Below are 12,379 nucleotides of genomic sequence, written 5' to 3' on the forward strand. Positions count from 1 at the left end.
CTCTAATTAATACTTGATTCTCGACTCTAAGTAACCAAATTTTATTCTTCTCTCTCTAACTCTTGAATTGGGTAAAATACCATTTTACTCCTCCATGGTCTCTAATACTCATGTTGACCAAACCCTAAAGTCAACAAAAGTCAAACTCGAGTCAACAGTTTATGTTTGACCTGACTCGTCGAGTGCACTCTTGCGACTCGTCGAGTCCCCTTGTTTCCTCAGAAGTCTCAAGAAAGTCCAACTCAACTCGTCGAGTTGACCCCCAACTCGCCAAGTTATCGCACAATCAAGCTCACTGGGACAAACCCTCACTGACTCGTTGAGTCAGGCCATGGACTGGCGAACCCCTTCGATCTTATTTCTCATTCATACGATTTAAGGTAGATCTATCACTCCAAACACTAGATATACCATCCTAAGACTCGATTGTTATGTAAAGCTTCGATCTTTTACACTCATGCATGATGGTTTTGCTCCAAACTACCAATACATGTTCTCATAAGGTGTTAAACACTATACTTCTCATATGGATGAATAAAGTTGGGACTTTTGGGCTCTAGGGACCTCACAAGGTCCAGATCTGAGGTTTAAACCTCTATATAACTTAGTATTCTCGAAGTCCCAAATAATATGATGAAAACCCTAACTTCTTAACTCATGAGATCTAACCAATTAAAGGGGACGGGTTCAAGCTTTTTACCTTCCTCTTGAAGCTCTAGACAAAATGGCCTGAACCCCAACAACTCCTTCTTGTTCCTTGCTGAATAAACTCCTCTTCATCCTCAAAGATGCACTAAAATCCTTCAAGGCTAGCTTGGAGACTCTCTTTGCTCACTACACTAGCTTAGGGTTTCACACAGAAGGGTTAGGCAGCTGGTGAGGCAGAAATAGGGGCATAAGTTCCCTTATATAGGCCCCAACCCCGGGAAATTAGGGTTTCTCTGCCCAACACCTACTCGACGAGTCGGCTCTCTGACTCATCGAGTCTATTCATTAATCCGACACGAACAACTCGACCCTACTTGACGAGTTGGGCTCACAACTTGTCGAGTCACTCCATAAAGTTTAAAAATAAAACACACAATAATATACCTGAAAGTCCGGATGTTACACTACAAAATGATCACAATCATGAAAATTTGATTTTTTTTCTTTTTATAAAAAAATCAAAAAACAATTCATCTAAAAATCATAAAAATTTAAGGGATACTTCTACTCAGTATATTAGTGAATATGTAAAAAGAATTTTTCAAAAATAAGTTTTTGAAGTATTTATTCTTAATTTTAATAAATATTAGTTTTTTTTTTTTAAACGTTGAACATAATATAATCTAAAATACGATGATTCAAAATATTTATGATTCAAAATTTTTATTCAGCTTTTTTATGATAATTAATTTGTTATGGTCTAAAAATATTTAGACTCAAATATTTTATAATCCTTAATTATATATTTTATAATTCAAAATTAAACGATTCAAAATATAGAATGATCCACAATTTTTTTTGAACAAAAAAATTATTTAATTGAATATATTGTTGATCCAAAATCATATAATTCAAAAATGATTTGATTCAAAATACAAATAATTTGATTCAAAGTTTTTATGATCCAAATATAATATGATTAAAAAAATGTATGAACGGAAAATATTATGATCATAAATATTCTTCTTATTTAAAACTTTATAATTGTTATTCAAAAAGTAAAAACAAAAATAAACAAAAATAAACAAAAATACTAGTATCTTCAAGGATGTAGTAAATATATTAAAAAAATTTTAAAAGAAAACGAAAAAAACCGAAAATAATAAAAAACATGAAAACCGAGTACATAGCTATTTTTTTGAATTAAAAAAATATAAAAATGTAAAAAAAACAAAAAAAAAAATAATAAAACCCAATTAAATGACGTTATATAGACGTTCGTCACATGTAATTAAATCATCAAGTCTGTATTAATTACCACGGACTTGTGTCGCATGCGTACGCACCACGACCAAGTATTGAGTTTGACGTTTGTGTTGTTGACGAAATGAGTGGTGGAGAATTGTCCTCACAGTCCTCACTATTTTTTGAATCCTCACCAAAACCGGACTCTCTCTCTCTATATATATATATATATATATACACACACACATAAAGGTTGTAGAACTCGTTACTCGGTACCTGTTCGGCCAACTACTGAGTAGCGAGTACTCGAGAGTACTCAGATTTGGTAATTCATGTAGAAATACTTTTAGGAAAACTATATATATCAAAATCATAAGTTAAAATCATAAGTTGATTGAAATAGATATCAAAATTAGAGACATAGGAATACACAAAAACTGAAAAACACATAATGGGCTCACTTTGTGAATAATTACTGAAAATTTAAGATATATATATATATATATATATATATATATATATATATATCACATGTGTATGTATTTTAAATAATAATCATTAAGTATATTATATATATTAATCATCGAGTTGACCGGGTTTACAACACTACTCAGTTCAGTAAGGGCCCATCGGGAGTACTCGGGATTTTGTAACTCACCTCGGTAAGGGGCCGAGTAGCAAGCACTCGGAGGAATAATCGGCCAACTCAACGAGTTTTACAACATTGATATATATATATATATATATATATATATATATATATATATATATATATATATATATATATATATAAACTTTGATTGAATTTGACACCTTCAAAAAATGTATTCTCATGAGTAAGGGTTAATAGTGTTTTATACGTAGCAACATGGGTGGACGCAATATTATGTAGTAAGTGTTTCTGGTTACAAATTTTATAATAGAAAAAAGAAAAAAATCCAAAAATTTACACTTCATACAGAAAAAACAGTGGTTGCCAGTGTCACTGTGAGCATCCAAAGAGAACTACCAATGCATAGCAGGTATCAAAACTGTAACTTTTTATACCAGAAGGACATGATCTATCAATATTTTTAAGGTTGGACCAGAGCCGTTCCAAAGCATGAGTCCTAAACCGGTCGCCTCCATCGTCCACTCTTTAGGACGGGCCTGAGTTGGACGAAACGGTTTAAGCAAGCCTGAAAACTTGAACAAAAAGTACACATCATGTGGTTTACTCTTAATAAAATGGAAAATAGAAAACAGAAAATGATAATACGGGGTTGTGCTATGACCTGTGAGTTATGAGAGTGGACCTATGTCATTTTAATGAGCGAAGGCCCCCTGATATTTGGTATAGTCATCTTCCCTTCCCGTCCATGGTCCATTTTCTAATCAATCAATCAATTGCGTCTCAAAATCTATCTAATAACTATAAAACTATTTTATTTTTAGAGTAAATTACTAAAATCGTCCTTGTGGTTTTGGTAAAAGTATGTGTTTGGTCCCTAACGTTTGTTTTGCACCCAGACCGTCCATGTGGTTTGTTTTCGTTTCGCTTTTGGTCTTGATCAACTTAAAATGAGTATAATACCCTTGATCAATATTTTTATGTATTTTTATAATTGTTAATATTAATATATCTATTTAATGTAATAAGATTAACAAGGGTACAACTTCTTTAAGCTAATGTACAATTACGCATATATTAACATGTTCAAAATGCACCTGTGAAATCTATAACCACCGTTGGTAACTTACTGCGTTGCCCAACTTGCCGTATCTTTCTTTTATGCTGGTCACCACCACCAGTAACCTTAATAACCACCACCGACACCCAAATCATGAAACCAAGAGCAAACATGAACTTGAAAATTTGATGAACTAGGAAAAACAAACATGATGCGAGATTTTAATTTCAACAAAATTAATACGGAAAAATCTTGAATGAAGCAAACTTGAAGCAAACATAATACAAACCTAAAACAAACCTAAGGCAATCCCGATGTAAACAAAATCAAACTTGATGCAATTTTCCAAAAAAAACCCTATGATGCACATCTAACAAGCCTGATGGAAAAATCGATTTTAGAAAATCAAGCGAGAAATTGATCGATGAAGTGAAAATTTGACTTCAGAATATACTCGAGCAAGCCTGATGCAAACTTAATCTAAAACACATCCAAGTGATAATCGATTTTGTGTGAAATCAAAACCCCATTGTATAACAATACTTGAGAAAAGAAGATGAAAGTGATGAATACATGAAGAAATCGATTTTCGGTGACAGGCTTTCAGGTGCACATCAGATTCTTAGGGTTACTTAAGGTTTGGAAAGTTAGATCTTTCAGCGAGTTCAATGGTAAGAGAGGGATACATAAGGCGGTGGATGGTTTTTGATGGCGACCGCTGCAATTTTTGGCGAGAATTTCCGGCGAGAAAGACGAAGTAGAAGCACATGAGAAAAGAGATGGTGGTGGGAATCGTGAAGAGAGGCCGATTGGAAAGGTTAAGGTTTTGTGGGTTGTTGCCTTGAAGGTATGATGGAGAGCCCATATTCTTAATAAACTATTTGCTTTTATTGATTAATTGTAATGAATAAAAAAGATTAATTAAAAAAGAAAAATACAAGGGTAGTATAGTCATTTTAAATCGGTCGGGGACTATAACCGAAACAAAAAGAAATTATAAGGATGGTCCGAGTGCAAAACAAATGTTAGGGATCAAAAATGTAATTGAATCCAAATCACATAGACGATTTCAGTAATTTACTCTTATTTTTATTTTCAACACCTAATTGGTTGATTCCTTACACTTTATTCCAAAAACAAAATAAGACAATACATGTTTCATGGATGGTATCATCGAAATATGAAAATAGGTTTAATAAAATTATGTCCACATATAAAATTATTTTATATTACAACATTAATCAAATAATTTATATTTGATTATATGGTGAAACATAAAAAGATGAAGGAAATTTGTTATCTTTTGTTAGCGGTGATTGGGGGCTCAAATGCAAAACCCCATACATAGGAGAGGGAGAGGCCAGCCAGGTAGACATAAACCGGAAAAAGTAATACAAAGAAAAGTAGTAAGCAAAACCGTGGAAAAAAGCGTTGTGTTGTGTTTATTTTTTTATTTGATAATAATAACCGCAATCATCAAATGTGTGTGGATTCAACAAATTGAGGTTTTTGATGGAATTCCGATGAATCCTTTTTCTTTTTAAGTAGTGAGGTTTGATTTCATTCGTATTCTTCAACAAAAACATTCGGCTGTTATCTCGCCTAATTTAACTCAATTCCTGTGTGTGTTCTCAGTCCGTACTTTCTCTAGGGTTTTTCTTCACTCCACTCTTCCATCGCTTTTTTCTCTCATTTCTTTATTTCTTCCCCACTTTTTCCTTTCATCTTAGGGTTCTGTACCGACAAACCTACAGCAACGACAACCTCTTTTACGCTTTCAATCTCATTTTTTTCTTCTTTCAATTTCTGATCCAGTGGGTTGCTTTTGGTGATGAAGTTTTTGAGATCGGAGGACAATGAAAGATCTTTTCTGGGTTTTACAGATTTTTCATGATTATGTTGGTGTTTTAAGTCTTTAAAGATCAAGCATTCTAGTCTGAAACAAGATTGGATTTTTTTTTCTTCTACCAATCTCTCAACCTGCAATCATGCATTTCGCAAAGCTCGACGACTCTCCGATGTTCCGTAAACAGGTTTCATTCTTCTTTTGCTTTTTCATCTTTCCCTAGCTCTCTCTTTTTCTTCGAACTCTGCATTTTACAACAAAATATGCATACGCATTTAGTAGAAAAGCCTCTTAATTAATTATCTAATTATGAAATAGGATTTGGGTAAAATAGCATCCTCCCCACCACACACACAAAAAAAAGGCAAAACTTTAGCTTTGCGAGTTAGAGCGCGTATTATGGAACCCTATGTGTGGTCGAATCATGGCTGGTCGTTGTACATGATCACTGAAAAATTGCAAATAAAAGGGTCTTAAGTTGATGTGAACATAACCTGGGTTTAAGGGTAAGAAGCTGTCATAATTTGGGCGGAATTTAGCATCTGGGCCCGTTTGCCTAAATTGTAGATTTTCCAACAATTTTCGTTTTGCTGTTTAACTTGAGACAAGTACTGCAAAGTTGTACCAGAACTCATCTTGGTTTTGCTTTTGCACTTGAAAGAAAATCCAATGTGAAATTTCTTCGTGGTCAATGTTTATAGTTTTAACCATCCAAACAGTCTATGGAATAGGACTGAACCTTAAGCCTTTTGAAGCATGCCATGTTAATTGTTAATTTGTTATGCAGCAGGACCATTCTTTTGAAAGGGCTTTCACATGAATTATGATTTATGACTGATCAGTTCAGTATGTACCATAATACTATTATTGTCTATTGTGCTGGTAGTAAGAAGTTAAATTTCAATGTGCATTTTGCATGTGGATGTGATTAAAGCCACATAATTGGGTACAGCAGGCCACTCCAAACAGCATATAGTCCTTTGTTTTTTTTGCCATGCAGCTTAAACCTGATCTCTAACATACAATAACAATACTTAGTTATTCATCATCAAGTTTTTTTGAGGTTTATGTTTTAAAAACATTGCTCAAAAGGCTGTCTTGTGCTTATGATAATACCAAATTTCATGTAACAGATGCAATGTTTAGAGGAAAGTGCTGAATTGCTGAGGGATAGAAGCTTAAAGTTCTACAAAGGATGTAGAAAATATACGTGAGTTTCAGTAACAATGTTTTTTTTTCTTTTTTCTTTTGTACTGCTGAAGTTTATCTTCCCTAATGTTTATTTGGTTGATGTCTAGCTTGCAATAAGCCTTCATATCCTTTGTTAATTGAAATATGAGTTGCATATCAGTCTAGATTTTACCTTTGGAGTTTGACACTGAAGGGATATATAATCATATACTGTATTTATATTGCAATGCTGCTTTTATTTATAAATTATAACCTGTTTTGTTGATGATACATCATACATGCAGCGAAGGGCTTGGTGAGGGATATGATGGGGACATTGCTTTTGCCAGCACCCTTGAAACATTTGGCGGAGGACATAATGATCCGATTAGTGTCGCATTTGGAGGTAAATTTAAAAACTATTTGGTTATGGCAATCAATTTGTTGGCATCATGCCCATGCCATTCATCATCACATTATGATGATTGATTTATATTACTAGTTCTGGCAGTGTCATCGATGTTAATTTTTCTCATATCCCTACTCACTTGTAGGTCCTGTGATGACAAAATTTACAATTGCACTACGGGAGATTGGAACATACAAGGAAGTTCTTCGATCTCAGGTAATTGAAGTCATCATTTGCTGATAGGTGTTATATCTATCTATCGGATTTTATGAAAATAGTTGGAACTTTGATTTATCAAAAGTTTTGATATTCTTTAATTGTGTTGAACCGTAGTGGATTTGTGCATGACTGACACTTGTAAATGTGATTTTGACAACTCTGTCTCTTACAGGTCGAGCATATACTGAACGACCGATTACTGCAATTTGTGAACATAGATTTGCATGACGTAAAGGTAAATTGTTTTCCTTCTACTAGGGTTGTTTTTTTCTGTAATAGATCCTATGTTGGGTAACATGTAGCATGCATGCAACACAATTGTATTTACATAGAATATCATCATCTTGATATTGTTTTTTTGGCCTAGAGATCAACTTTTATAATTGAAAATTGAAGTGAGGTAACTTTTTGAATTGTCAGTTAGTAATGATTTGATTGTTGGTACAGGAGGCACGTAAGCGGTTTGACAAGGCCAGTCTTCTATATGACCAGGTCAGGTTTAATTAATGTTTTTCAGAAAGTAATATGGAGTTGGAGTGAAAAATAAAAGAAATGAATCAGAATCCATATTGCACTGCAGGCTCGGGAGAAGTTTCTGTCCTTGAAGAAAGGCACCAAGAATGATGTAGCTATAGTTTTGGAGGAGGTATGGAACATTTATACAACTCAAAACCAGTGATTGCAATTTGCAAAATCCTAACAATACAAATGCATGCAAATATCCAGGACCTTCATAATGCAAGGGCTACTTTTGAGCAAGCTCGCTTTAATCTGGTTGGTATATTATTTGTTTCTGCTACTTAGAGTATTAAACAATGAAAGAATTATTTCATTGGTTTGTTATTATTTAGGTTACGGCACTTTCTAATGTTGAAGCAAAAAAGAGATTTGAATTTCTGGAAGCAGTGAGCGGTACGATGGACGCCCATCTCCGTTACTTCAAACAGGCAAACAATTCAATTCAATTCAATTCAATAGTAGCAGTAGCAGTAGCAGTAGCAGTGTGTTTGTGGAGCTTTCTAAAATCTAAGTCTGTCTGGATTATTCTTGTTGTAGGGATACGAGCTTTTGCATCAGATGGAGCCGTATATAAATCAGGTTTGGTATTTATTTTAGTTTAGAGATTAGAAATTAGACATACAGAAAAGAAGAATATGCATGTTATGTTTTATTTTAATATATAAAAAAAAAAAAAACAAAACGGGCAGGTGCTGACATATGCTCAGCAATCTCGGGAGAGATCAAATTACGAGCAAGCAGCTCTGAACGAAAGAATGCAAGAGTACAAAAGACAGATTGATCGGGAGAGCAGGTGGTCTTCAAATTCAAATACAAATGGTTCCAACGGATCTCCAAATGGGGGGGATGGCATTCAAGCCATCGGGAGAAGCTCCCATAAAATGATAGAGGCGGTGATGCAGTCTGCTTCAAAGGGGAAGGTTCAAACCATCCGCCAAGGATATCTTTCCAAGCGCTCCTCAAACCTCAGGGGCGACTGGAAACGAAGGTTTTTTGTTCTCGATAGCCGAGGAATGCTCTACTACTACCGCAAACAAAGCAGCAAACCATCTGTAAGTCCGCCTGCTTTACTTATTATACGTTATTACATTTATATATTTATATCTATATCTATATTTTCGGCAACAGGGCTCTGGCAGTCAAATCTCTGGTCAGAGGAATAGCTCTGAACTCGGTCATGGGCTGCTGAGCCGTTGGCTTTCTTCTCATCATCACCATGGTGGAGGTGGAGTACATGATGAGAAATCTGTTGCTCATCACACTGTTAACCTCTTGACTTCAACAATAAAGGTTGATGCTGACCAATCCGACCTCAGGTTTTGCTTCAGGATTATTTCCCCCACAAAAAATTATACTTTGCAGGCAGAGAGCACCCTTGATCAGATGGATTGGATAGAGAAGATAACAGGAGTTATTGCGTCATTGCTAAGCTCTCAGGTTCCTGAGAGGGTGAGTAATCTAGTTGGAACACAACAGAACAGACATATGAAATTTCATGAATATGTGGTTAAAATTAAATCTCTTGAGTTGTGTTTATGTTTTCAGTGTTTATCTGGTAGTCCTATGGGCAGTAGCCATCATCGATCCGCCAGTGATAGCAGTTCATTTGAAAGTTCTGATTTTGATCACACAGCTGTTGAAGAGTATGCATCCGAGAGGGAGAGGCCTGCCTATCCAAACCCCGGCCGCCTATCAAGAATTTCACATCATCATCATCATCAGCAGCAGCAGCAATCAGGTCTGAAACCTGAGAAACCCATAGACGTGCTGCATAGGGTTTGTGGAAATGACAGGTGTGCAGACTGTGGTGCCTCCGACCCCGATTGGGCATGCTTGAATCTAGGAGTTGTTGTCTGCATTGAATGTTCTGGTGTCCACCGCAACCTTGGTGTGCACATATCAAAGGTTGGTTCATACACTCACTAATCACTGCTGCTAATTCATTGAAATAATAATAATAATAATATTTGCAGGTACGCTCATTGACACTTGATGTCAAAGTGTGGGAGCCGTCTGTGATCACCTTGTTTCAGTCTTTAGGCAATGCCTTTGCTAATTCGGTTTGGGAGGAATTATTACAGTCCAAAGGTGCCTATAAGACGGAACTGGTTCCTACCGGGTAAACACCCTGCTCCCCCCTGCTTCATTTCTTCTTTATGTTTTGTGCTCTCATTTTAATTTTTAATTTTTTTTTTTTTTTGAAGGTTTTACAAGTCTTCTTCTGATAAGCCCCAGCTTCTTTATTTCTGTAAACCTAGTCCTTCTGATTCCATAGCCGTGAAGGAGAAGTTCATCCATGCAAAGGTTTTATCTTTGTTCTAGTTTATAGCTGTATGTATCTGTTGTCTGATTGAAATCCCTTGTTGTTGGGTGCAGTATGCTTTAAAAGTTTTCGTACGAAAGCCCAAGGACCGTAGTCTAGTGACACAACATATATGGGAGGCTGTTCGTGCTAATGACAAGAAAGCTGCATACCGTCTGATTGTCAACTTTGAAGCAGACATGAACTACATTTACATGCAAGATTCCTGTAATTCTTCTCTAACCCTTGCCAAGGCAATGCTGTTGCAAGAGCAGGCGACGCCCCCTGGTGATTCAATCTCAATCTCAATCTCTTCAATGGCAGCAGCAGGCACAAGCGAAGCGCAAGGACTTGGACTTGGACTTGGCATGGATGAGTTCGAGGGCTGCACCCTCCTCCATCTTGCTTGTGAAACTGCAGATATTGGGATGATTGAGCTGCTCTTACAGTATGGTGCCAATGTAAATGTTCCCGATTCAAGAGGCCAGACACCACTCCATCATTGTATCCTCAGAGGCAAATCTGCATTTGCAAGGCTGCTTCTTACAAGGTAACCTTTCTTTTACACACTTTCTAATTCTATCAACCATCAATCAGTTACTTGAGACTATAAATAATTTTGCAGAGGGGCTGATCCTCACGCTGCAAACGGTGCTGGCAAAACCCCTTTGGAGCTTGCGGTTGAATCAAATTTTAGGGACAATGAGGTTCTGAGTCTGTTATCAGATTCGAATGGGTGACAAGATATGTGTTGAAAGCTGCTATATTATTATTATATTGAAAGGAGGGGTATCAAGTGTTGGCCTTTAGTTGTGTAATTAGAGAAGTAAGCGATGTGGATACACTGAATGACAGCAGGGTTTCGGTTTGGGACCTCAAACCGGAAGGGCTGCTGCAACTCCAAGTTGGGACTGCTGAAACCTCAAACTCATTTATTGTGAATGTGAATTGTGAAAGGCCAGAGAGAGCATGGGATATGCATCCATCTAATTTCTCTGTAATTCTAGGCGAGTAATGTAAAGTAGCATGTGAATGAATGGAATGTTAAGGTTTTTTATGTAAGGGTGAGAGGTTTGTGCGTTGAGGGGCGTGTTTTTTTTTCTTCTGTACATTGTTTTGGTTTGGCTGGCCTAGTGTTGTTGCAAACTCTATTCTTACTGTTTGACTGAAAATGGAGTAAATTTTTGACTTATTTTCAACACCCACACCCTTTCTTCTTCTAACCGAAGGGAACAACGCCGATACTTGCTTTTGTAGTAAATGCCTCAATCTAATTTTCCAGCCGTCTCTCACAGTTTCACTATCCTACGATCTTTTTTTTTTTTGAAACGGCAAACTAACTAATCTACTTCTAAATAACCACCTATGTCCCCATAGAGATTTGAACCCCTGACCTCTCATATGAGATGATCACTCCGTCTCTATATTTAGGATGAATTTTGTATATACCATTTAATTTTCCGGCCATCAGGGGATTAGATGGTTATTATTTAATGGCTAACACATCTTTGCGTATATGTATCAGGTGCAATATGCATGTTTACATGCAAGGTAATTGTGAGGTGTCACAATTTAATCCTTTGCGATTTTTCTTTTATAAATTTCGATCGGCCCAATAGGAGAGGGGAGAAAGAAAGACTTTTGGGTTTGGGTTTTTGAAATGTAACTGAGAACTCCTAAGCCCATTAAGGTTTTCGGTTAGCTCGAGACTTTGGGCTTGGCTCGAGCCCAAGAATGATTTCGGTCCACTACTAGGCCCAAAAGAAATGGATTCGGCCCAATGAGCTCATATGGATGAGTTTTCGGCCCAATAAGGTCCATTAAGAGTTTTCGGCCCAGAATAGTATTGCATAAATAATTTCGGCCAAACTAGGATCCAAATGTTAGTTCTGGACCCAAAAGAACCAAGTTGAAAGGTTATCGGTCTATTAGGGCCCAATAAGGAAGTTTTTGGTCCACTAAGAGTTTTGAACCGAGAATTCAAGGTCAAAACCCAAAGTTGAGTGATTAAAGCTTATTGGATTAGGTTTAGGGCTTTCACGAGGAAGTTTCGACTCGATTCAAGTTTTGGATGTATAGACTGATTGAAACGTCCCAAAAATAGAATCCAAATTTTTTTGTTTTAAGCATTACTAAAACCATGAAGTTAATTATCATATAATAAAACCACGAATAACATGTCTCAAATGTAAAAGTGAATGTATCAAATCAACTAATGTCAAAACATATCAAAACATCCGAATAAAAACTCCCAGGATAAACTGAAGCTGTGGTGTGTGCCATGCCATCAACCTGAGCTCTTCCCTTTACTTGCGGAAATACCTAAAACAAGATACTAAAACTGTAAGCAC

At 36.1% G+C, this 12,379-nt stretch overlaps 1 protein-coding gene across 1 annotated transcript; it reads left to right on the plus strand.

Moving 5' to 3' along the window:
• The first annotated feature begins 4,985 nt into the window (after positions 1-4,985).
• On the plus strand, positions 4,986-11,220 carry SFC (ARF GTPase-activating protein). Its single transcript, XM_078988893.1, has 18 exons — positions 4,986-5,115; positions 5,379-5,596; positions 6,543-6,619; positions 6,885-6,985; positions 7,134-7,204; positions 7,380-7,442; positions 7,655-7,699; positions 7,788-7,853; positions 7,934-7,981; positions 8,059-8,154; positions 8,264-8,305; positions 8,416-8,778; positions 8,855-9,175; positions 9,272-9,631; positions 9,700-9,845; positions 9,931-10,030; positions 10,103-10,578; positions 10,654-11,220. The coding sequence occupies exons 2-18, from the start codon at positions 5,552-5,554 to the stop codon at positions 10,766-10,768; spliced, it is 2,535 nt and encodes an 844-aa protein (XP_078845019.1). The 5' UTR covers positions 4,986-5,115; positions 5,379-5,551; the 3' UTR covers positions 10,769-11,220.
• Positions 11,221-12,379: the final 1,159 nt, after the last annotated feature.

This window comes from Lactuca saligna, chromosome 4, assembly GCF_052625555.1.
Source record: "Lactuca saligna cultivar CGN05327 chromosome 4, ASM5262555v1, whole genome shotgun sequence".
NCBI classification, from domain to species: domain Eukaryota; kingdom Viridiplantae; phylum Streptophyta; class Magnoliopsida; order Asterales; family Asteraceae; genus Lactuca; species Lactuca saligna.